This window comes from Pungitius pungitius, chromosome 6, assembly GCF_949316345.1.
Source record: "Pungitius pungitius chromosome 6, fPunPun2.1, whole genome shotgun sequence".
Taxonomy (NCBI): domain Eukaryota; kingdom Metazoa; phylum Chordata; class Actinopteri; order Perciformes; family Gasterosteidae; genus Pungitius; species Pungitius pungitius.
This window is the reverse complement of record NC_084905.1, coordinates 2,016,227-2,037,765: the sequence shown is the minus strand read 5'-3', so window position 1 is coordinate 2,037,765 and position 21,539 is coordinate 2,016,227. Positions and strand designations below refer to the sequence as shown.

At 48.7% G+C, this 21,539-nt stretch overlaps 1 protein-coding gene across 1 annotated transcript in view; it reads left to right on the top strand.

The window, feature by feature from the left end:
* Window positions 1-21,539, top strand: part of b4galnt4a (beta-1,4-N-acetyl-galactosaminyl transferase 4a) — an 82,487-nt gene that overhangs the window by 58,390 nt on the left and 2,558 nt on the right. Inside the window, exons 8-15 of the mRNA XM_037450621.2 lie at window positions 7,774-7,852; window positions 15,807-15,873; window positions 17,714-17,872; window positions 18,164-18,273; window positions 18,969-19,069; window positions 19,301-19,374; window positions 19,459-20,962; window positions 21,148-21,515. Coding sequence (XP_037306518.2) covers window positions 7,774-7,852; window positions 15,807-15,873; window positions 17,714-17,872; window positions 18,164-18,273; window positions 18,969-19,069; window positions 19,301-19,374; window positions 19,459-20,962; window positions 21,148-21,515 — 2,462 coding nt within the window. The remainder of the gene's footprint in view (window positions 1-7,773; window positions 7,853-15,806; window positions 15,874-17,713; window positions 17,873-18,163; window positions 18,274-18,968; window positions 19,070-19,300; window positions 19,375-19,458; window positions 20,963-21,147; window positions 21,516-21,539) is intronic.

Here is a 21,539-nt window from a genome sequence, read left to right as displayed (position 1 = left end):
AGGGAAGGATCAGTACAGCTGTTTGGGAGATCGGGCAAGTCGCCCGCGGCCACCTGGAGGCGGTGACTCACACGGCTTAGTGCAGTGGTCCCCAAGCTAAGGCCCGCGGGCCGGATGCGGCCCCGCCTCCACATTTGGCCCCGGCCCCCTGAACAATACCAGAGGGGCGTTATGATTTTTTTTTTTTTTTTTCAGTCTGGCCACGGAAATCCTAGACCAGCCCCTGTGAAGTAGAAGGGAATAATGGAGAAAGGGTTGATTCAGAAAGCAGGGTATTTAACCTGCAGAGGTCAAACCATTATTTGTTTGTTCGATGCTCTCATCGGTCAAGAGGCGGTGGCGGTTATTATTTATTTCACTTTTTTCTGTAAAGATCCCAGAGAAGATTATTTGGTTATTATTTATTTCATTAAGCGATATCATTTATTTTCCTGACTTTTTCTGACCCCGGCCCCCTCCAGAGAAGGGAAAAGTTATGTGGCCCTCACAGGAACAAGTTTGGGGACCCCCCCCCGGCTTAGTGTCTCTGTGTCTGAGCTGGTTGTGCCTGCATTCAAATTCCTGAGGTTTGCTGCATAAAAGCTGAGGATGGACGGCCTTTCGCGCTCAGTTTCTTTCCGTGTAGCGTTTGTTCGTCACTGAGATCGATCCATGTGAGGATCTGTATGAGGTCGTCGAATGAAATGAATCAACAACCATCGACGCGCCTGCACACATCCCCGGTGACGTGCTCAGTTGGGATCAGTGATGATTGATTGCCTTTTTTGAAGTGCAAATACTAACGCGGGTTTGCGTGCCCGGCTTCTTGGATGAGAGGATCGCTGCTCTTTCTGCTGTCGGACGTGTGTCGTGAAGAAATTTGGAAATGGAAAAAAAAATCATCGTTGGTGGCGCCACATTCTGAAGAAAAAAAAAAAACACGCCTTCGTGTCGAGTCAAAAGTCGAGTGTTTGTCTCCGCCTCTGCTCGTTTGCTGTGAAGTGATAGTGGGGAAAAAAGTCCAAACGAGGAGCCCCAGATAACCTGCGCTTACTGAGCCTCGGGCTGTTTAGACGGCCGCGGGGGACGGGGGGGTGGGGGAGGGGGGAGATCGGCATTTGCTAAAATTCCATAAACTGAACTGTGCTGAGCGGCATGCTGAGCTGAATCAGACAGCGTGCCTTTTGAGCAGCTTTGGATCTGACTGACAAAGGTTGGGAGGAATGTGGTTTGAAGGATGCTGGCTGAGCGACGAGGTGAGTTAAAGACGCCAAAAACCGGAGCCAGGGAAACGCCGTCCGTGGGATGGCGTTCACCCTGAACGCGCCTTCGTGGACGAGACCAACGTCGGAGGAAGGGATCGGTCCAGATTTTCCCCTTCAGGTGTAAGGATCTGAAAGTGAAAATGGCGGCCTCTGACAGTGACGGTGGCGCGCTGAGGAGGGGGGCGAGTCTGAGGTTATCTGACACGCCACAGCTGGCATTTGACGGAGCGGCTTTTGGTCCACGCACCGCAGGAAGTGACATTTACTGCGGATCCTCCACAGGCCGCCGAGGCGTGCCCCCCCCCCCACGCTCTGTGTGCACCTTGCCTTCCCTTACTCATCTTTTTTTTTGCTCTTCTGCCCGTCAACCCACGGGAAAACGCTCCTTATTTGTTTTCTATACGGGCGACGCGACGGGGCGGGTGTTAACCACCGATTTTCCCAGCAACAATGAGGGGGAAACCCAGTGGAGGATGGCCAGCTATTTCACTATGGGATCTTTCAGTATCTATAATTGAATCATTTAAGCACTGCTGGCTATTAAGCCGGCATGGACACTCCAGCACTTAAGAGAGGAAAGTACAGCAGTGGCGCTCCTGGCGTCGCAGGAATACTGGATGCGAGCTGAATATGGCACCTGTCTCATGTTCATGTATATTCATGTATATATTCATGGTGTTCATGCCAGCTAACCTCTGGATGTTGTTGTTGTCTTCCGTCTACACGCGTCTCCCCGGCTGCGTCTGAGTGTGAACGTCAACCTCTGGGTGCCCCGCATCCCGCCGCTCAAGGTTATTGGTGCCACTTTCGTCCCTCGGGGGCCCGTCCTTTGCCATCTGTTTCTGTGAGTGGTGGGAGCCCGCTGAGGCACAGATCCATGCGTGGGCTTGCGTGCGTGCCTCTGTGTTTCACGCGCGCCGGGGGCTTACGTTGAATCGGAACGTCTCTGAGAGGGCGGTCGTAGCGGGCGTCGGATTGGCAGCAGAGCATGAGCGCCGCCGCAGCGTGAGGCAGGGCCCGCCTCTGGCCAGACGTGTTATCGGAGAGAGCAACGATGACGCAGGGTCTGCTCAGCCCGAGGGGGGAAAAAGCCGCGGAGCGGAAACTTAAGCTGCTTGGAAAGTGACTTGTTGGATATCAAGGGAGGATCGAGATTTGGCTGCGAAGAGATCAATGGTGTCTGCGACACGAATAGCATCCGCCCGCAGAGGAGTCAGACGGGTAACTAGTATTCTATGTTTTAAGATCCAAGGCCTAAAGGTGTCAGAAAGCTGCACCCAAAAGTGCTTGACTTTCTAAAATCACTTGAAACTGATTTTGAACATGGTCATAATTTCATTTTTTTTTTTATAGTATAGCTATATTTGTATAGCTCAACAACCAAAAATAAAAAAAAACATTCAATGGGGGGAAAAAGGGAAGAAACCTTAGGGAGATCAGCAGAGGAGGATGTCATTTGGGTACAGGATGAACAATGCAAAATACGTACAATACATTCAAATGCAATGGCGTAAATTATTCAAATATTTAAAGTAGCAAGCCAGGTGTACGGCATGAGCAGTGCAGGGACAATCACCATCGGATATAACCACCATCCACAGACACCTGGGGGGGGGGGGGCATAAAGACTTCAGGAAAAAAAGCAATGTTGGTTTATATGAACCAACAATCCTAGTAACGTGATTAATATGTATAATAATGATGATGATAGCAGCAGCAGTTGTAAGCAGGGCACATTAGGCAGGAACATGGTCCAGACTGAACCACCACACATGGAAGCCTGTGAGTCGAGAAAGCACAAAAACTCAGCGGATTGAACACGGGTTCGCGTTAATAGTAATGGGAATAATAAAGGTGTGTGTGTCAGGAGGAAAGGACCAGGCTCCAGGCGGGACTACGATCTGCAGAAACCTGCGAGGCGAGAAAGCACAAAAACTCCGAGCAAGAAGCTGAGACTTGTAAGTGTTTATGGCCCCGCTGTGTGTGTGTGTTTGGCCAGAAAAAAACCCATCTTTATGGTAATGAGGGAACATTCCTGCGTGGCCTTTTGGTGTGTGTTTTAGACAACATTGGAACCCTCTGGTGCAGAACAAAAGGCTTCATCAGGCTTTGGCTGCACACATTATACTTTAGTACCTACTTTATTATTACACAACCCATTTGAATTTTGTCATATAATGGGATTTGTTAACATTAGGAAAAGGTTGTTAGCCTTGGTAAATCCTTCAAACCTGCTAATGGGCGGTGCACTTTTGTACCTCTTACATATCTGATGAACATGAATTGTTTGACCTTGATGCAATGTAATAGTTGTAATTTCACTTTTCTGTAATGAAAGGAGCATATGTTTCCCAGTGTGGCCCGAGTGCACAAACCCCAGGAGATCAAGGCATAGCTCGACACCAATTTTTAGCTTTATTATAGGCCTTCACATATCCGCGCATTCAGGCCGGTAGCGGAGGAGAAGGAGCGGTGAAGTGGAGGCGTCGGGATGGGGAAAAAAAGCATTGGAAAAGATAATGCCGCTACGCCATATAAGATAATTACATGTAGCAGAATTGGAAGCGGTAGATAGCGGAGAAGAGAAGCAACGGACCAGATACAGCAGAAGAGAGGGGGGGGAGGAGACTGGGGAAGAGCAGGGGATGAAGGAGAACATGGGGGGGGGTGATGGAAGAAAGAGGATTTATTGAGGCTGCAGGGAAGAGCAGCGCGATAGCTCTCTGATGGATTAGAGGAATGCATGAGAAACGGAGTGGAGAGGGGAGTGGGGGGGGGGACAAGGGGAGAGACGTTTGCGGGTCTCCTTGGGGCAGCTCTAAACACTGGTGTCATTAATGTAGCTGAGAGAAGAGCACCCGCAGTCGGGTTTTTTTTGTTTAAAGGGCCACCTGTGGGTGTTGGAGAAGGAGAATTCTGGCGAAAGAGAGAGAGAGAGAGAGAGAGAGAGGGCGGGCGGGTGACCCTGAAGATGGCACGAATGAGAAATTGCGTTGGAAGCAGAGAGGAGATACGGGACGAGTAGGATGGGAAATTGCCGCCGACGGATGAAGGGAGAGACGTTTTTTTTTTCTTCTTTTTTTACCGAGAACAGACACTGCACCGTCTCCATTTGCACTTCAGCTCGCCTTGCGAACCGGGTCAGTCACACGGCGGGGGGGGGGGGGGGGGGGGTCTGCCTGTCCCCAGGATGTTTTTGTGTATTCCTTTAGACAAACGCACAGTACAACCGCCTTCTTTGAAGAAAAGAGTTTGTCTCAGCAGAAGAAAAAGAAAGAAAGAACTCTCTGTATGTTCTTGCCAAATAAATATTTCATATTTGGGATGATCCTCTCTGAGCATTGTTGCGCTCCAGCAGTCCCGCCTTGCAGTCGAGCTTCTTTTGTCCGTCTCTCTGCGTTCAGCCCAGTGAAGGGAGGCCCGAAACAAAGGCTCCAATTAGTCAGGCAATTACACTCCTGTTTTGTGTCCTCTGCTCATCCTCTGAATCAAACGCTAATAGCTATTCTCTCCCCCCCCCCCCCCCCATCCCTCATTTGTCCTTCACTTGCCCTTTTATGTCGGGGGAGGGGGAGGGGGGGGGGTGGTCTCTGTCGGCGTGGCATTCTGTATGAAATCACTTCTCAGGAATAGAAATTTGTAATTTATTTTTCCTTCCGAGATCAGCGGATTTATGATTTCTCCTCTGATTCTGCTGCTCATCGCCATTTATTGCTCCCCCTTTGGATTTTTCTTTTCTTTTCATTCATTCATTCATTTCTCTCAACTGCAGCTCGCCTCGCCATCCATCACCACCAACGCTCATGCACATAGCAGCGCCGCCGTGCTTTTATCTCCAGCCTTTCACTTTAGTGTCATACTTTTGAAAAGAGATTTAGGAAAGGTGTATTTCTCTTGAATTTTTTTTGTCAAACTCTTTTATTATTTCTTCAAGAATCTGCTTTGACATCTTTCTCATTTCTCTGTAACCATATCTTTATTTGGATCCTCACAAGTTTCCTTATTTTATCTCCCCCCCCACAGAATTATACTACTTTATTCATGCCCAATTACAGACAATAAGCAAACAGAGTTTAAAAAATACCTAATTTTGAGTAAACCCTTACAAGCAGAGATGTCTCACCTGCAAAAATAAACTAAATTATAATATAAATGTCTTATGAATTGGAAAGTGCAGATGTAAATAAAGGATGTAAATGCACAGCCAAGCTGATGTTTGATGTCATGCGATCCTTTTATTTGTCGCTGTCTTGCTTGGCAAAGGGTTTAGAGGCTGACTTTGTGTGTGTGTGAATGGGCACGTTGTCTTATCTTATCTAAGGTTCAGCTGCTCCCGGCTGCGTGTTTGACTTCCTGAAAGTGGCGAGGGAACAGAAGTTCTCCAAAGGTCGGAGGATGCATTTGCTGCGTATACACCTACGCAATGTTTATTCATTTTAAGCGTGTGGCGGTGTGCCTCTGGAACGCTGTGCCCGGCAGACGGCCTCCTCTCAGCTCAGACATTAGATTATCCCCCCCCCCCAGATGGAGTCCGATTACGGGCTGAAACAGACTAATGAAGGGTCAGGAAATGTAGCAATGTCCCTAAAACCCATCTTCAGTCGTCTGCTCAGAGGGGCAGGAACCCAATAAACTGAGGCTGCAATCCTTTTGAATTTAGGATGTATAAAGACACGGCAACTTAAAATGGATTTAGTGACATTAGAGATTCAATTCTCCGAGAACGGCGACGAACACGTTGTTGTTTTCCTGACAGTAATCTATCCATTTTATAAAGGACTTAATGTGTCATGATAGACAAAATGCTGCCCTCAGTTCTCTGGTTCACATCATTTCTTCTTTCTCCCCACATAATCATTGTGTTAATCTTACGTTTCATCTGACCTAACGGCCCTTTTTGACGTGTGTTATTTTCTTATTAAGCCGGGCCTGAAGTCTGGCTTCGTGGAGCTGAGAGAGGCACTTGGGTTCCAGCAGCTGCACACACACACACACACAGAGAGAGAGAGAGAGAGAGAGAGACGTTCCCTATTTATGAGAGTGACCTTAGCGCGCTGTCACTGCTCTCCACCACCTGCAATGATTTATTGGTCACAGAACGCTGGGCAGCCGGATGATGATGCGGCGGCGTTTGGGGCGCTGAGCAACACGCAGCCGCCCCTCTGACCGTTTGTCCTTCCCTTTCGACTCGGGCGACCCCCGTCAGGAGGGAAAAAACACACACACACACACACACACACACACACTGACCAATGAGTCCGCGCTGTAACTTTATTTTGCCAATCTGTGTTGGGAAAGGCCAGGCTTTAATGTCTGCTAGCGCTGAAACACTCAGGTGGTCATTTATCAAGCTCAGAAATGTGCTTAGAATAAACCTGCTGTCTCCGGCTTCTCAATGTGACCGTTTTTTTTCTGCTTTTGTTTGTCGTCGAGTTTTTAAAATCGCTGGTTGGACGAAACAAGCACCTTTTTTTTAGAAATGTCACCATGGGAACTCGTTGTATTTCAACATCTGCTGCCTTTGTCAGCTTCATGGACTAAAAAGGTTGAATCGTTTTAGGTCTTGAACCGCACCGCACACACCTCCAAAGGATCGCCTCATGCGGCAAAGGGGGCCTCTGTTTGCTGTCGCGTCATTGGATTTATTCTCAATTTCGAAACACCCCCCCCCTCAAGCAAAGGATATGAGCTTTTGTTTGTGTCCGGAGACCGATGGACGGGAGAGATGAACCGGGCCTTCACACAGAGAGAGAGAGATGGAAACCGAGCAAGCCGCCACACGGGAGCTGCCAAATGACTCGGGTTTTACAAAGCACCAGGATCTTGGTTATAGGAAATAGATTCTTAATGATTTTAAAGTCATTTTTATCCATCCAACAATAGCTTTTTTTTTTTTTTTTAATGCACCGAAGGCGCACAAGAAGCTCCGCACAGCAACGCGTCTTTTTATTCAAGCGTGTGGGTCTGTTTGGAGACTTAATGACGTGAGGAGCCCGTCACCAGGGGCCGTGTTTTTGATAATAATAAATCTGTCGCTTGGTTGTGTTCGTTTCATCAGTGCCGGGGGGGGGGGGGGGGGGGGAGGAAATGACTTGAGCCGTGAAACTCCAAATCAGATCTTCACTCGGTCTGAGCAGGGAATCCAGAAAAATACTTGCGCTTGTATAAGTGGGAAAAAAAAGTCCATTTATGTGGAGCATCGATTTGGCTCCTCACCGTCTCAGAAGCAGTGTTTTTTTCCTCCAGGAGGCTGATCGAATCCCGGCTCACAGCCTTCTCTTCTCCCAGCTCTTGGCTTATTAACCTGTCTGCTCTCAGGTCCAGTTGCTGTACGTTTTCATGACTATTCCGTGCTGCTTACCTTCCTCATCGAACTGCTGTAAGGCCTTTAGTTTTTAGAGACCCGTGTTTCTGGCCCTAAGGTGGAAAGAGCTGCACTGTCGCATTATAGAAGAAAGATCCTTCCCTTTTTTTTTTTTTTTTTTTCCATTAGCGTCAAATCTCTAACAACAGCTCTTTCTCCCCGCAGCCTGATCTCGTCCAGACGATACTACTTTGAGATCCTCCACAAGCAGGATGACAAGGGCTCTGATCACGTGGAGGTTGGGGTAGGTGGACACTTCTCTCTGTCTACACGTCTTTTCCCTCCCAGTCGTTTCATTCCTGCGACAACTCTTAAAATGTGAAAAGGCGTCCACCTGTTTTTGGACGGCTTTGAACACGGGGAAGAACGGGTCGGAATCGGCGGCTGTTGCCGAATGCGGTGGGGGGGGGGGGGGGGGGGGGGGGTGCGCGTTTGAAGGGGGAAAGGAGCAACTGTAAACTTGTATCTTATTTTCTATTCCTCCTACATCTCAAGCTTCCATCATCCATCTCACTCTCCCACTGCACTGCTCATTGATTTTATTTTTCCCTCCTCTGTGCTTTTTGTTCTCCTTCTCTTACTTTTTGACTTTTTTTTTTTTCATCTTGTTCGCAGCGACCTTCCGCTGCACCATCTCTCTCTCTCTCTTTCTCTCTCTCTCTCTCTCTCTCTCTCTCTCTCTCTCTCTCTCTCTCTCTCTCTCCGTATTGGTGTTCTGCTCCTCAGGCAAGCTCAAAGATGAGTGGTGCTTAATTTACAGATGAAGTTCCAAACGGGAGCCCACACGCCTTGTGTGAGCGTGTACTTTGAGGGGGCGGTGTGTGTGTGTGTGTGTGTGTGTGGAATAAATCTTTTAACAAGCCCCAGGTTATTGCCATCACGGTGATCATCATCATCATCATCATCATCAAAAGAGCTGGAGTTGTTCTCTTCTTTCACAAAACTTCCGTGTCATTTTTGCACTGTGATGGTTAACGCTTTTTTACTTCCTTCTCAGTCTATCTTTATCCCTCTGAGTGATTGCCCCCGGCTACCCTCCTCTACCAGATTCCTGTCTTCCTATTAGCTCTTGTTAGTTTCCTCCTGGGTCTTTATATTGCAAACTGTCCTGTCAGTTTTTATTTATTTCTCTTAAACCGAGCTTTACCCTCCTGGCCGCGGCTTCCGGTGCTGCTGCTGCTGCTGCTCTCCTTTCCGTGTTTTGTCTTGATCCTCAGGAAACCTTCAGTCTACTCCGTGTTGGTTGAGCCCAGGCGGGGGAAGGCAGTGGGGGGGGGGGGTAACTCCTCGTTACCAGTTTCAACCGCGGAGTTGACAGGGGTGATGGGAGGAGCACCATGCTGAAATCTGAAAGCTCCGTAGTGCCAGGAGAATGTGTGTGTGTGTGTGTGTGTGTGTGTGTGTGTGTGTGTGATGGAGACAGGTAGGCAGGCATCTGGATTAGCGTCGTGCCATATTGACACTTGGGCCTCCAGCCTGGCGAATTCGGGCAAAGTCAGCTGAGAGCTGCCAGTGTCGAGGTTTTCACACCGGCTGCATGCGACCAACTGTTGGTGGCAGATCTACGAAGCATTATTCTGTTGCCATGGGATACTGTCGGCCGTTGGCGTGGATGTGTTATGAATATGCATCTGCTGATGTGCATGTGTGACTAATAAATGACAGCCGGTGACAGCCGTATCCCAGATGAAACTCTGTAGAAGACAAACTCTGTTGTAGAATAGGCTACTTTTCACTTAAATATGTAATGTCATTGTAATTGCTGTTATTTTGTTCTTGTTGCTGGAGAAATACAGGGGACCAATGTTCATGCCCTGTCTGAAATTATATATATATATATATATATATATATATATATAAAGCTAGGAAATGCTGCAAAGACATTCACATCGTCTTGTGCACTGACATTTCTCAAAGATCGTAGCATTTAACGGTGTGCACTCTGTGTGAAGTATTCCAGTTATCTGCATCTCGTGGTGTTTCTCATTCAAATCATCCAGAAAAGTGTTTATAAGATGAAGTGTTCCATTGATTCAAGATCACGTGGCCCTCTGACTCCCCCCCCCCCCCACTCCCTCCTCCATTCATGAGGCCATCAAAGTGGGTTTATACGAGTAGAAACGATTTAATGAAGCAAATAAGCGTCAGGCAGCAAATCAAGGCGCCGTCTCACCGAGTTTCCCCGTGTGCGATTTAGCAGCGGAATACGTTTCACACCTTGACAAAAATAGCAGATTTACCGTGACCGGCCCACAGCGGCACGAGGCCCCGGGCTCACATAAATCCGGCGGCAGCCCAGGCACCCATTTGTTAAACAGGAGATGGTGTGGATTCACAGCTCCGTCTCCTGGGTTCAGTACCGGGCTCCGATTGCATGGTCAAAGGTGGGCTGTTCCTCCGCGGGGGGGGGGGGGGGGTTGGGGGGGAGGGGGAAGTACTTGTTTAGCAGCGCTGGTTATAAAGAAACAAGCCCGCTGTAAACATCAGACGACGCACAAGCGCAGTCAAGAAGTTACCTATCGGCAAGAACCCCCCCCCCCCCCCCCCCACAAAAAAAACAAGAGCAGGCATTAGAGACAGGATGCCTTTCTCAAGGGGAAGCAAACGACTGCATCCGGGACAATAAATGAGCACGTAGCACTGAGGAATCCGTAGGCACTAAACAGGCGATCCGACTGGTTTCGCATGAGTTCTGGACGAGGCTGGATCCCTCACAGTGACACACGGCACCTTTTCACTTGCCTAATGGAAAAACGGGTTGAGACGGCACGAAGGAGAGGGTTGGCCATTAAACGGTGTGATTGAGAGGCGCACGGAGTGTGAGAAAGAAAGTGGGGGAAAGTCGCGCCTTAATTAGTGATGGCGACGTTACGGAGGGGCGCATGGGGCCCTTGGATTCAAACGCAGGGCTTTGATCTTATCTTGTTTATCCTATTTACTCTCGGCTCTATATCTTTAACATGCACCCATTTGTCTGACGTTAGGATCTCGGGTTGAGCAACATCAACGCCAGTCAATACGACAGTAATGATCAAACGGGGAGCATTCAGGCTCTCTGTCGTTAACGAAGTGCCAAATTATTAAGTGTCCGTTATTAAAGTAACGTGACCATTTGTTCTTAATGGTGACGGCTCATCATTGTACTTATTCCCTCTATAAAAAAAACACTGGGTCCACATAATGTGGATTCAGAGCGGTTAGTAATATCGCTTTGTTAGTCATGCGGGTTTGATCATGCGCTCCCAAAATAAAATGCTGGGCTCTTAATGTTTATGTTTTTAAACTTTTAAATGAAGCCACGTAGTATCACGTTGTCGTATTAACTTTCGGGTGCTTACAGTCTTTTTTTTTTTCCCTGCCTGGTGTCTCTGGGGTACATTTTTCCTGTCCGTTGTTATCGAGCTCGTGGTTAAAGACACCCTTGTTCTGCATATTCAGGTCAGGTCGGATGTTGAATTCTATCATCGGATGGTTCTTGAAGTGCCATTTGCCGCCTTAGTGTAATCTTTTCTAAGCTATTTTTTTTTTTACATCTATTCCTTTATTCTCATTTTCCAGTAAGCAAAATGTCTGCGGCCGCAAATCAGGTTGATTTGAATTGAGTGAGAGCGCCAGTGTCCCTAACCGTAAACGCACGCACCACATGGTGTGACGCCGGTGGACATTGGGCTCATTCGTCTTTCCGAAACGTCTTGGCTTGAGCGACTTTGGCTGATGTGTAATTCAATGTGAAAAACAGCCCCCCCCACCTCCTCTCTCTTTGAATATCGGTGCTTTGTCCCCCCCCCCCCGGGCAAGACCGGATATGACACGATATGAAAGCCAGCCAGTGCGAATAGAGAGGTTGTTTAGCGCTGTTCAGCTGTCAATTGGAACACGAGCATAATCAGTCACGGGCTTCTAGTTTCGTTGTTTCCACGCCGTCGTTTTTGTGTTTCTGTGCTTTTTCGGCTCTTTTTCACTCTCCGCGCATCCTCGTCAACCCCCCCGCCCCCCCCCCCCCCCCATTGTAGTCAGCTTCTACAGCCGTATCAGAACAGCATCAAACGGCTGCGGTCTTTTGTGTCTTCTGTGCTCTGGGGGGGGGGGGGGGGGGGGGACGTGTCTGCTGAGAGCCTGTCAGGAGCTTCTCCTTGATGCTCCCTCAGGCTGCCGTCACATGGGCAGCGCCACAGCTCGGCTTTCCATTACTGCCAACGTTTAAATTCAAGCCTTGTTTCTCTCCGTACTGAAGCTGTCATGACTTTTCTCGCACGGTGTGAGTAAAAGGAGCTTTTTCATTGTCATCTCACATATTGTCGTCCCCCCCCCCCCCATTCTTGAGAAGAAAAAAAACATTCATTTATTTAATGTGATAAACACTTGAGTTGTCAGCTCTGTTGTCTGAAACGTAAGCACGTATAGGAAAATGTTTTACTTTTCCACATTGTTGTCAGCGCACAGCTTCGGTCGTGTTGTGTAGAGCGAGCTCCATCTGCCACAAGTCCCCCGAGGTTTTCCATTTTTTTTTTCTGTTTTACAAATTTCAAAGTTGCAGCCTGGACAGTTTCTTTTCTCTGAGTGAAATGACACAATAGAAGCTCTGTTTCAGATGTCAGATTTATAATTCAATACTGCAAAAGATATAACAGACGTATCGAGTTCCACTTAACGTTCATAAAGACTTCTCCGCTGCTCAGCCTTGATGCTAAGCTAAGCTAAGCTAACCGGCTGCCGCAGGTTGCTTCATATTTAATATATTGAATATGCTACATATTTAACAAGCATGAGACCAGAGTCGATCTTCTCATCTGAATCTCTGTAAAACATTTTTTTTTCATTAATGTGGAAGTTTTCCTTATATTATTCAGAATATTTGTTACCATGACGGCGGCTATGAGAGAGTCAGATCACACGGAACACAAACCGCTGCTGCAGTACGATTCTGTGCAACGGAATCTAAGGTGCGTATTTTTAACCACACCAGAGGCGACGATGAGCCAAACATTCAAATGTGGTCGTCACGAGCTCTTGTCAGCTTGTTAAATTTTTATTTCTTCTACAGAAAATGAGGATTGGTTTGTTGGCAACGTGGCGGTCTCAATTAAGTCAACTCAACGATTCAAAGCCTTTCTTTCCCCCCCCCCCCCTCTCCTTTCAACTTAACCACAACTCTGAGAACAAACAATATTTACCTGGTCTATGCCTGATCCTGCTTTGCCCCACATCTCCCAACATCTCCCCACATCTCCCAACATCTCCCCACATCTGCCCACATCTCCCAACATCTCCCAACGTCTCCCAACGTCTCCCAACGTCTCCCCACATCTCCCAACGTCTCCCAACATCTCCCAACATCTCCCAACGTCTCCCAACGTCTCCCAACGTCTCCCAACGTCTCCCAACGTCTCCCAACATCTCCCAACGTCTCCCAACATCTCCCAACATCTCCCCACATCTCCCCACATCTCCCCACATCTCCCAACGTCTCCCAACGTCTCCCAACGTCTCCCAACGTCTCCCCACATCTCCCCACATCTCCCAACATCTCCCAACGTCTCCCAACATCTCCCCACATCTCCCAACGTCTCCCAACATCTCCCAACATCTCCCAACGTCTCCCAACATCTCCCAACATCTCCCCACGTCTCCCCACATCTCCCCACATCTCCCAACGTCTCCCAACATCTCCCAACATCTCCCCACATCTCCCCACATCTCCCAACGTCTCCCCACGTCTCCCAACATCTCCCAACGTCTCCCAACGTCTCCCAACATCTCCCCACATCTCCCCACATCTCCCAACATCTCCCCACATCTCCCCACATCTCCCAACGTCTCCCAACGTCTCCCAACGTCTCCCAACGTCTCCCAACGTCTCCCAACGTCTCCCAACGTCTCCCAACGTCTCCCAACGTCTCCCAACGTCTCCCCACGTCTCCCCACGTCTCCCCACGTCTCCCCACGTCTCCCAACGTCTCCCCACGTCTCCCAACGTCTCACAACGTCTCACCACGTCTCCCCACGTCTCCCCACGTCTCCCAACGTCTCACAACGTCTCCCCACGTCTCCCCACGTCTCCCAACGTCTCACAACGTCTCCCCACGTCTCCCAACATCTCACAACATCTCACAACATCTCCCAACATCTCCCAACATCTCACATCCCACAACGTCTCCCAACGTCTCACAACATCTCACAACATCTCACAACATCTCACATCTCCCCACATCTCACATCTCAAAGTTCGACAGCTTGTATAGTTTGTGGTTCGTCTGTCAGCAACTTTATTCATAGATCACATATACGTTTGTATAATAATTATTGTTACTGTTAATGAATCATAAACCAACAACGCATTTATTTATTCATAAGTCTTTTGCTTCCCTGTCTATGGCTCTGAGCACAATTCAATCCTACTGAAAATAAACATATTTTGGGGTTAGTTCACAAATATATATTTTCAGTTTTAACAAAGCTTAAGTTATCAACACTGCTGGGCACTATAAACCTTTGAGGAGTAAATGCATTTATTGAGAAGTATTTTCAGTCTTGTCAAATCACCTTTTAAGGTCGTGTCGTTTTAACTTTTCACTTTTTTATTCTTCAACATTTAGAGAACCTATGTGGTGCAGTAGCCTTTACATCCCATGTATTGGACTCTCCTTCCCTTGGATAAATGCTTTGCTACTAGGAAGTGTTTCATTTCATTTGACCTTATTGTGCCTGAAATCTGAATTCATTTTTACTTATAATGCCAAAAGGTGGGATGGTTTCACAGTTGTTTCCTCTTCACTGTGCCTTTCGGGACACTGTGTGCGTGCAGGTCTGTTTATTATGTACAACACAGGTGGAGCAACACCCTCTTTGTCCGGGAAAACAATATCCAAAGCTCATATGTCACGGCGTGGTCCTGGAAGGGCAAAACGTGATGAAACGGCACTGCTGGCTGCCTGTTGCTATTTTGCTCTGCGATTTGTTTGTTTTTTCCCCCCACTTTTTACCATTTCCCCCCATCGCGTATTGATTTTCTTTCCTCTCTGTTGAACTCGTGTGGCCGGCTCGCAGGCCTCTGCTTCTTCCTGCTGCTCCCTGTCAACACTACTTCACAGAGGACACACACACACACACATAGATAAATTATTTTCGTATGAGCAAACAGAAGATGCACATGCACTCCAGATCAATACCTCCCTTGGAGGAACGTATCGGGGAATATATGCGACCTGACAATGAACAGGAAAGCATCGCCCAAAACTTTAAATTAGACCAAACGGGTCCACTTGCAGCATCTCAAGTGTGCAGCCAGAATGCAGAATGGAGCCTTTTGTCAACCCTCTTCCTCCAGGCAGCTGAAGCAGCCAAGTAACAGTCAAACTAGGACCGCTTCCTGCATGCATTTTGAATCGTGCATATAATAAGACGTACGGGTGACGCCAGAAAAATTAGAGAAATATTTTTCAAGAATTAACTCCCACACAAAACGTTTTCTTGTTTTAATTAAACTCTGATTTCTGAGCTGCTCCCTGCTGGCACCCAGCATGTGTCCTCGGATGTTGTTTATTTCATATGTGCACTTGTTCGGGTATGTGTGCTTCTGTCTGCATGTGTCAGGTGTGTATATATACAGGAGAAAATGAACTGTGTGTGTGTGTGTGTGTGTGTGTTACATACACACATGGAGGTATTTGCATGGGCCTAAGGAGGATGCTTATATTAGTATTCTCAACCCGAGGGCCGGAAAATGACCTGTCTCCTGTCATTATATCCTTGGTAACCAGAAGTGACTTAGTAATTGTGAAATCTATTTAAACAAATTGTTCCCCCCCCCCCCCCCCCCCCCTCCCCCCCCTTATTCCTCATCTCACGCTTCTCTCTGTTTTCGGGAACTTCCTCTTCACACCTACTTGTCACGGCTCTTGTTCTCACTCTGCTCACTGTTTGTCTGTTTTTTTTTTTTTTTTTCTCCTTGAGGGTCCTCACATATTTTTTTTTTGCTCTCTCCTCATGTGCCACACTTTCTTTCTCTGCTTCCTCCTCTCCCTCTGAGTGCGCTCATGCAGAAACGCCGCATCGGACGAATCCCGCGATGCCGCTATGTTCAATAACACCCAGAGTCTCACCGGTTTAGGGAGCTAACAGTGACGTATGGGTTCTGCTCACCTGGAAATTTATTTTTTTTAAATCTTTTTTTTCCCCCTCTCTGCTTTCACACACAGTGGCGTCCGTTCCTGCCGGGTCTGAAATATGAAGTGATCGACTCAGTCTACATCTCCCTGTACACAGGTCAGAACTCTTCCGCCGTGCCGACGTGCTGCATGAAAAGCTTGTCCTCGACATGACACACATTCCATGATTATTTTTAAAAGTGTTTAAATGTTGTCACTCTTTAATGATTGTGTTCTTCTTTTTTGCTCAGTGCTTTCCAAGTAGACCCAGGAGTCAGTAGTTTGTCACAGAATTAGCCTCATTTTGAATCCAGATGTGTTACTCTTTAATACCATCAACAAACTCCAATTCTAATTCTTGATGTGGCTTAAGAATCCCTTATTTTCTCCTGCATCACATTTAGTTTCTTCTCATTGAGGAGATGTTGGGGATTGTGCCTTGGGGAGTATAACATGAAGAGAAGATACAATTAGAATCTTTATTTTCCTCTATAGGTTCCAGTCAAAGCAGAGATGAGAGCACGAGCTTCCAAGTACATCTGTAGTCTAACCTCGAGAACTCCAAGAATATCTCAGGGATGTGTGTCAGGGATTCAGCATCGTTAACGAGGGGGAAATGGCAGCTGCTCACAGGGTGATGTGAGGAGTTGTCATTTTGGGCAAATCTGCAGGTTGCTGGTGTTGTGCGCCTTCTTGTGTACGACTGTCTATGACGGGGCAGAAGGAGGCCGTGTACATTTCATGAGGTCACATGCTGGATTTAAACATCAACGGGTCCTCATCGGTCTCCCGCCACCCATCCATCACGACCCCCTCCCCCTCTCCCTGCATGTAATGCTCACAATTTTACTGTTTTTTTTTCCATTTTGTCAAGATAGAAAAATGTTAATATTCATTCGTGAAACATCTTGTAGTCTTGTAACAACTGCATCATGTGATTGGCTTTCAAACACCGCTGTGAGTTTAGCAGGTGCAGCACTTACAGCTAAGGCTGGTAATCTGGGGAAAGCAGCAACAGAACGCTAGATAAAAAAAATTAAAAAAAACATCCAAGTAGTTTGCGGATAAAACCCCCCAAAAGTCTGCCTCACTGCCAGAATTGTCAGATTTTAAAGTTAATTCCAACAAATATATAATAACTAACAAACCAGCATCAACAAATATCTACTCTTTCACTTCATTAAGAGCGTTTGAAATGGACGCCCCAAACGATGAGCTCATTCGTATCGGAGTTCTAGCCAGATGAAGTTTCAATGTCCGTAACACACTATTGTATTTTTTGTTGTAACCCGACTACGTCTGTGTAACGTGATAGAAAGTAATCAAAAGAAGACGAGAGCTTTGCCGTTTCCTTTCGTTTGCCTCCTGTGAGGACTTTGGTTTCTCTACGAGGCGTGGAGGGTAAACCAGGTGTGTGATCAGCCAGATGGCTTATTGTTAGAAGAAACAAAAGAGGCTTTTCTCAGCGGCAGACACACCGAAATGTGCAAACTCCCCCCCCCCCCCCCTCGAAAATGACGCTGACCGGCCACCTTTTATTATACAGCATTCCTCCCATCAGCCCTTGCTCCCGACATGCCATTAATCACAGATGCTCTCCCTCCTTCTCTGATATCAATTTGGTATAATTATGACTCTGTTCTGTATTTCTTCCAACTTTCTTTCTGATCCTCACTTCATCTTCAGCTTGGTTTTTTTGCTGTCTCATCACGCTTTACTGCCTCCCTTAAAAAGAAAGAAGAGGAAACCTGTCTTTTTTTTCTTTTTCCCCCCTGTTCCTCGCCATTTCGTGCTCGATAAAGATTTATGATGATTGCGATATTATCCTTCCAACGCTTAAACGTGAAAGTTGGTGCGGGCTTAAATCAAAACGCACAGTGTCACATGATGATCTTTTCGCCGTCACCTACGCTACGTCATCCCTGCCTGGCCTCTCTCTGCCTCTGTGGTTTTTGCAGACGAGTCCGATCTGAAGATGAACAGCGTGGACCACATCCCCCAGACCGTGGCCAGTCACAGCCGTCTCACCGCAGAGGCCCCGCCCCGGAGCCTGCGCGGCGCCGCGCTGCATGGAGCGGACATGCTGAAGCCGGACCCCAGGGACACCTTCTACAGCAGTAAATCCAACAGCCCCCCGTCCCCTTTTTTTTCCGGCTTCATCCTGATTTTGCTGCCTGTCATTTTCTCCATCTGACTGATTGACTGTCTGGCTCACAGTCCCTCCGGCTGTCGCTTTAGCTGTATTAAGACTTTTGTCATTTCGCCCGGCTGGCTGTGTGTTTTCTTCCTATTTATTTTTCTCCCCCAGCTTTTTTTTTTTTTGCTCCCCCAGCTTTTTGACTTTTTGAGTTATTTTTTTAGACACAGCTAGATCTCTAAATATTTGCTTGCTCCTCCTCTCACCACAGCTCCCATGATCGACCGCTCCCGACTGGAAAATGTTCTACCGGCATGTCTCTACTCTCCAACATATGTTGTCAAAGATTTTCCCATCGCCAGGTACCAGGGTCTGCAATTTGTAAGTCATCATCCCTCTTGATCTGATAAGACCCTAAGGGTCGTTTTAACATGGCCTCCTTCGTACAAGCCCTGATAGACACCGATTTTAAAAACATGTAAGATATACATATATTTAAGACTAGACTTCTATACCTTCTCAACCTTTAATAACCATAATTCAAACAGAACCTACAATACGCATCTATTAATCATATTGGCAATAGCAAATTGCTTGGCGGCTCAGTATGTGCAAGTGAGTTCTAAAATGTGTTCTATGGCCTCATCCGGATTGTTTGCGACTCTCATTATAGAAATATTTTAACTTGCTTAAAAGTATCCCCCTGCGGAGCATGCATAATATTCAGGTCAAAGAAGCTAGGTCTGGTCATTTCTCTTGCATCTGCCCGGTTGTACCCGACCACATTGAAGGAAGCGGATAGTCCGCAGTGTTGAGTGCTGCTGCCCCCTTTAGGACAACAACCGTTACTGCAGTGGCTGCAGAGACTGGAGTGGAAATTAGAGCCACACAACAAAGCAAATGCCTTTATAGATTTGACTTGAGGAATCATTGTATCGGACCTACAGCCCAACAAAGTGCAAGAGGCTGATTTGATTAAATCCTGGTATTAATTTAAGAGCACTATTAATAAGGATGAATCGCCTAATGAGTATTTTCTGAGGTTGTTGAATCTTCAACTGACCCTTTTTCTGCAGGTGTATCTGTCCTTCGTCTACCCCAATGACTTCACACGTCTCACCCACATGGAGCGAGAGAACAAGTGTTTCTACAGAGAGTCCCCCATCTATTTGGAGAAGTAAGGACATTATTGCTTTCACCTCATGCAGAGAAGAAAATGGAACATTCGTCTCTGTCTTGTATATGTACGCACACTGATTACGCTGAACAGCTGCTCAAGTGTCTGTGAATTCGATGGCATTGATTCTTTCGACCTCTCACCAACATAGTGATGAAACTTCAACCTTCTTTCAGAGCGGGGGCTTGTGTGAGTTAATGGGTGGGTGTTGCCTCCCTTTGTGTCTGCCAGGTTTGGTTTCTACAAATACATGAAGATGGATGAGGAGGAAGATGACAGACCGTTCTTCTTCCCTAATCCAGATGGTAAGCTAACAAAGACCAAAGCCACACGTACACACCGTACTACACACACACACTCTATTTCAAACCTTGTGTTAATATCTACAGATTTCTTAGACGAAGAGGAGATGGTAGATGTAGAGGACGAGGAAGAGATTGTTGGCACACAGCCGGCCAAGAAGCCCTCTCATCCCAGCCAGACCAGCCGCGCCTCCTACCCCTCCCATCAGCACTCGAAGCCTGCGCCAACCCCGGCTGGCAGAGAGGGGCGAGAAGAGGAGGCGGACCCTGACGGAGAGGAGGAGGAGGAGGGAGCTGTTGACAGCATCATACGCGGAAGAGAAAAGAGACATTTTCCTCACAGAGACGTCCAGACGGAAAGGGATCCGGATAGAGACTGGGGAAGAGATCACGCCAACGCGGGACAGGACGCCGGGAAGGGACCAGAAGAGAACCACGCCGGGGCGCTCCAACCTGAGCAGCACAGCGTCGCCCGAGGACGCTCCCTGACGTGGATCCGCACCGCCCCTGCGGAGTTGAGCCCTGGCAGGAACGGAGGAGGAACAGGAGAAGAGAAAGGACCCGAGACACTGGCCAAGCTGAGCAAGTCCTCACTCCTCTTCCCCCAGAAGTCCTCCCTCTCTGCCCTCGCCGGCCGAGCCAAGCAGATCCTCAGCAACTCCGCCCACGGCAACGGCCACCATGGCAACAAGAGGCTCGCTGGAAACAAGGAGAAGAGGGAGGAGAACAAGATCTACATCACCAGGCCTCGACCTGCCAAGGAGAGGGAGAAGGACCGGGAGAGGGAGCAGCGTCGAGAGAGGAGGGAGGAGAGGGCTTCCCGCCACCCTAGAGAGGTCTTCCCGGGGGTCTTTCTGTACCAAACCGGGAAAACCACGAGGCTGGTTAACCTGGGCTCCAAACGAGGGGGCATAACAAGAAGCAGAAGTCTTGTTAGCGCCCCTCGGCATTGGCCCAACCCTCCCTCAAAAGAGGGCAAGGCATTAACCCACAATGCAAGCATCCACACGCAGGACGAAAGTCCACAGAAGTCAGGCAGCAGGGCGGCGGGAGCAGCGCTGCCGGAGAAAAGCCAGAGGAAAGGGGAGTACCGGGGCTCAAAGACCACGGCCACGGCTGATGTGCCTCGCAAAGGTGAAACCCCTCTGTCCCATCATCAAGAGCCCCCTCCAGGTACCCAGCAACGGTTAAACGCCACAGAAAACTCACTGCCGGGTCAAACACGGGTCACCTCTTACCTCAGGACGTCCGAAATCACCGAGTCCCACCAGCACCCCGACCCGCCAGACGTCGGCCAGGACGCAAGCCGCTCTAATCCCGACCCCGAGCCCGAGCCCGACCCCGAGCCAGAAGCCGAGGAGGGCGAGATGTCGGAATACAGCTACGAGGAGGTGGAGGCTCGGCCGGGCTGGGCCGAGGAGAGCATCAACTGGCAGAGGACCTTCTCGGTCAATCCGATGGACTTTGAGCTGCTGCGCTCCGACTGGAACGACCTGCGCTGCAATGTGTCGGGCAACCTCCAGCTGGCGGAGAGCGAGGTGGTGGACGTGCTGGCGCAGTACATGGAGAAACTCAACGAACGCAACGGAGGGTGAGGATGAAAGGGGGGGGGGCAGCGGGGATAATGATGGGACACTGAACGGCTGCTTTACGTTTCCCTTGTGGCTTGTTATCCAAACAAAGGGGCACTTTCACTGAGAACACGTCGGTCACGCTTAATTCTCTTTCCACGCCCACGCTGTGCCCTCTGAGGTCTCTCCGTCTTTGCCCCCGCAGGATCTACACCCTGCTGCGCATCGTCAACGTGGAGAAGCGGCGCGACTCGGCGAGAGGGAACCGCTACCTGGTGGAGCTGGAGCTGATGGAGCGAGGCCGCAGCGTGGTGCGTCTGTCGGAGTACATCTACCTGCTGCTGCATCGCGGCAGGCAGGGCGAGGAGAGCCTGGAGAACACGGCCTCGGCGCCGGCCTCGGCCCCGTCGGCCGCCACGTCCGGCCCCGACACCCCGCCGCCCCCGCCCTCCACCAGGTCCCTGGTGCGGCCCGGGGCGACCCCCTGGAGCACCGCGTACGCCAAGCCTCTGCTCTGCCAGCCGGTCATGCTGCAGTGGAGGAAAGACGTCATGGTGCACTTTGTGGTGCCAGGTGAGTCCACTTTGGTTCACTTTT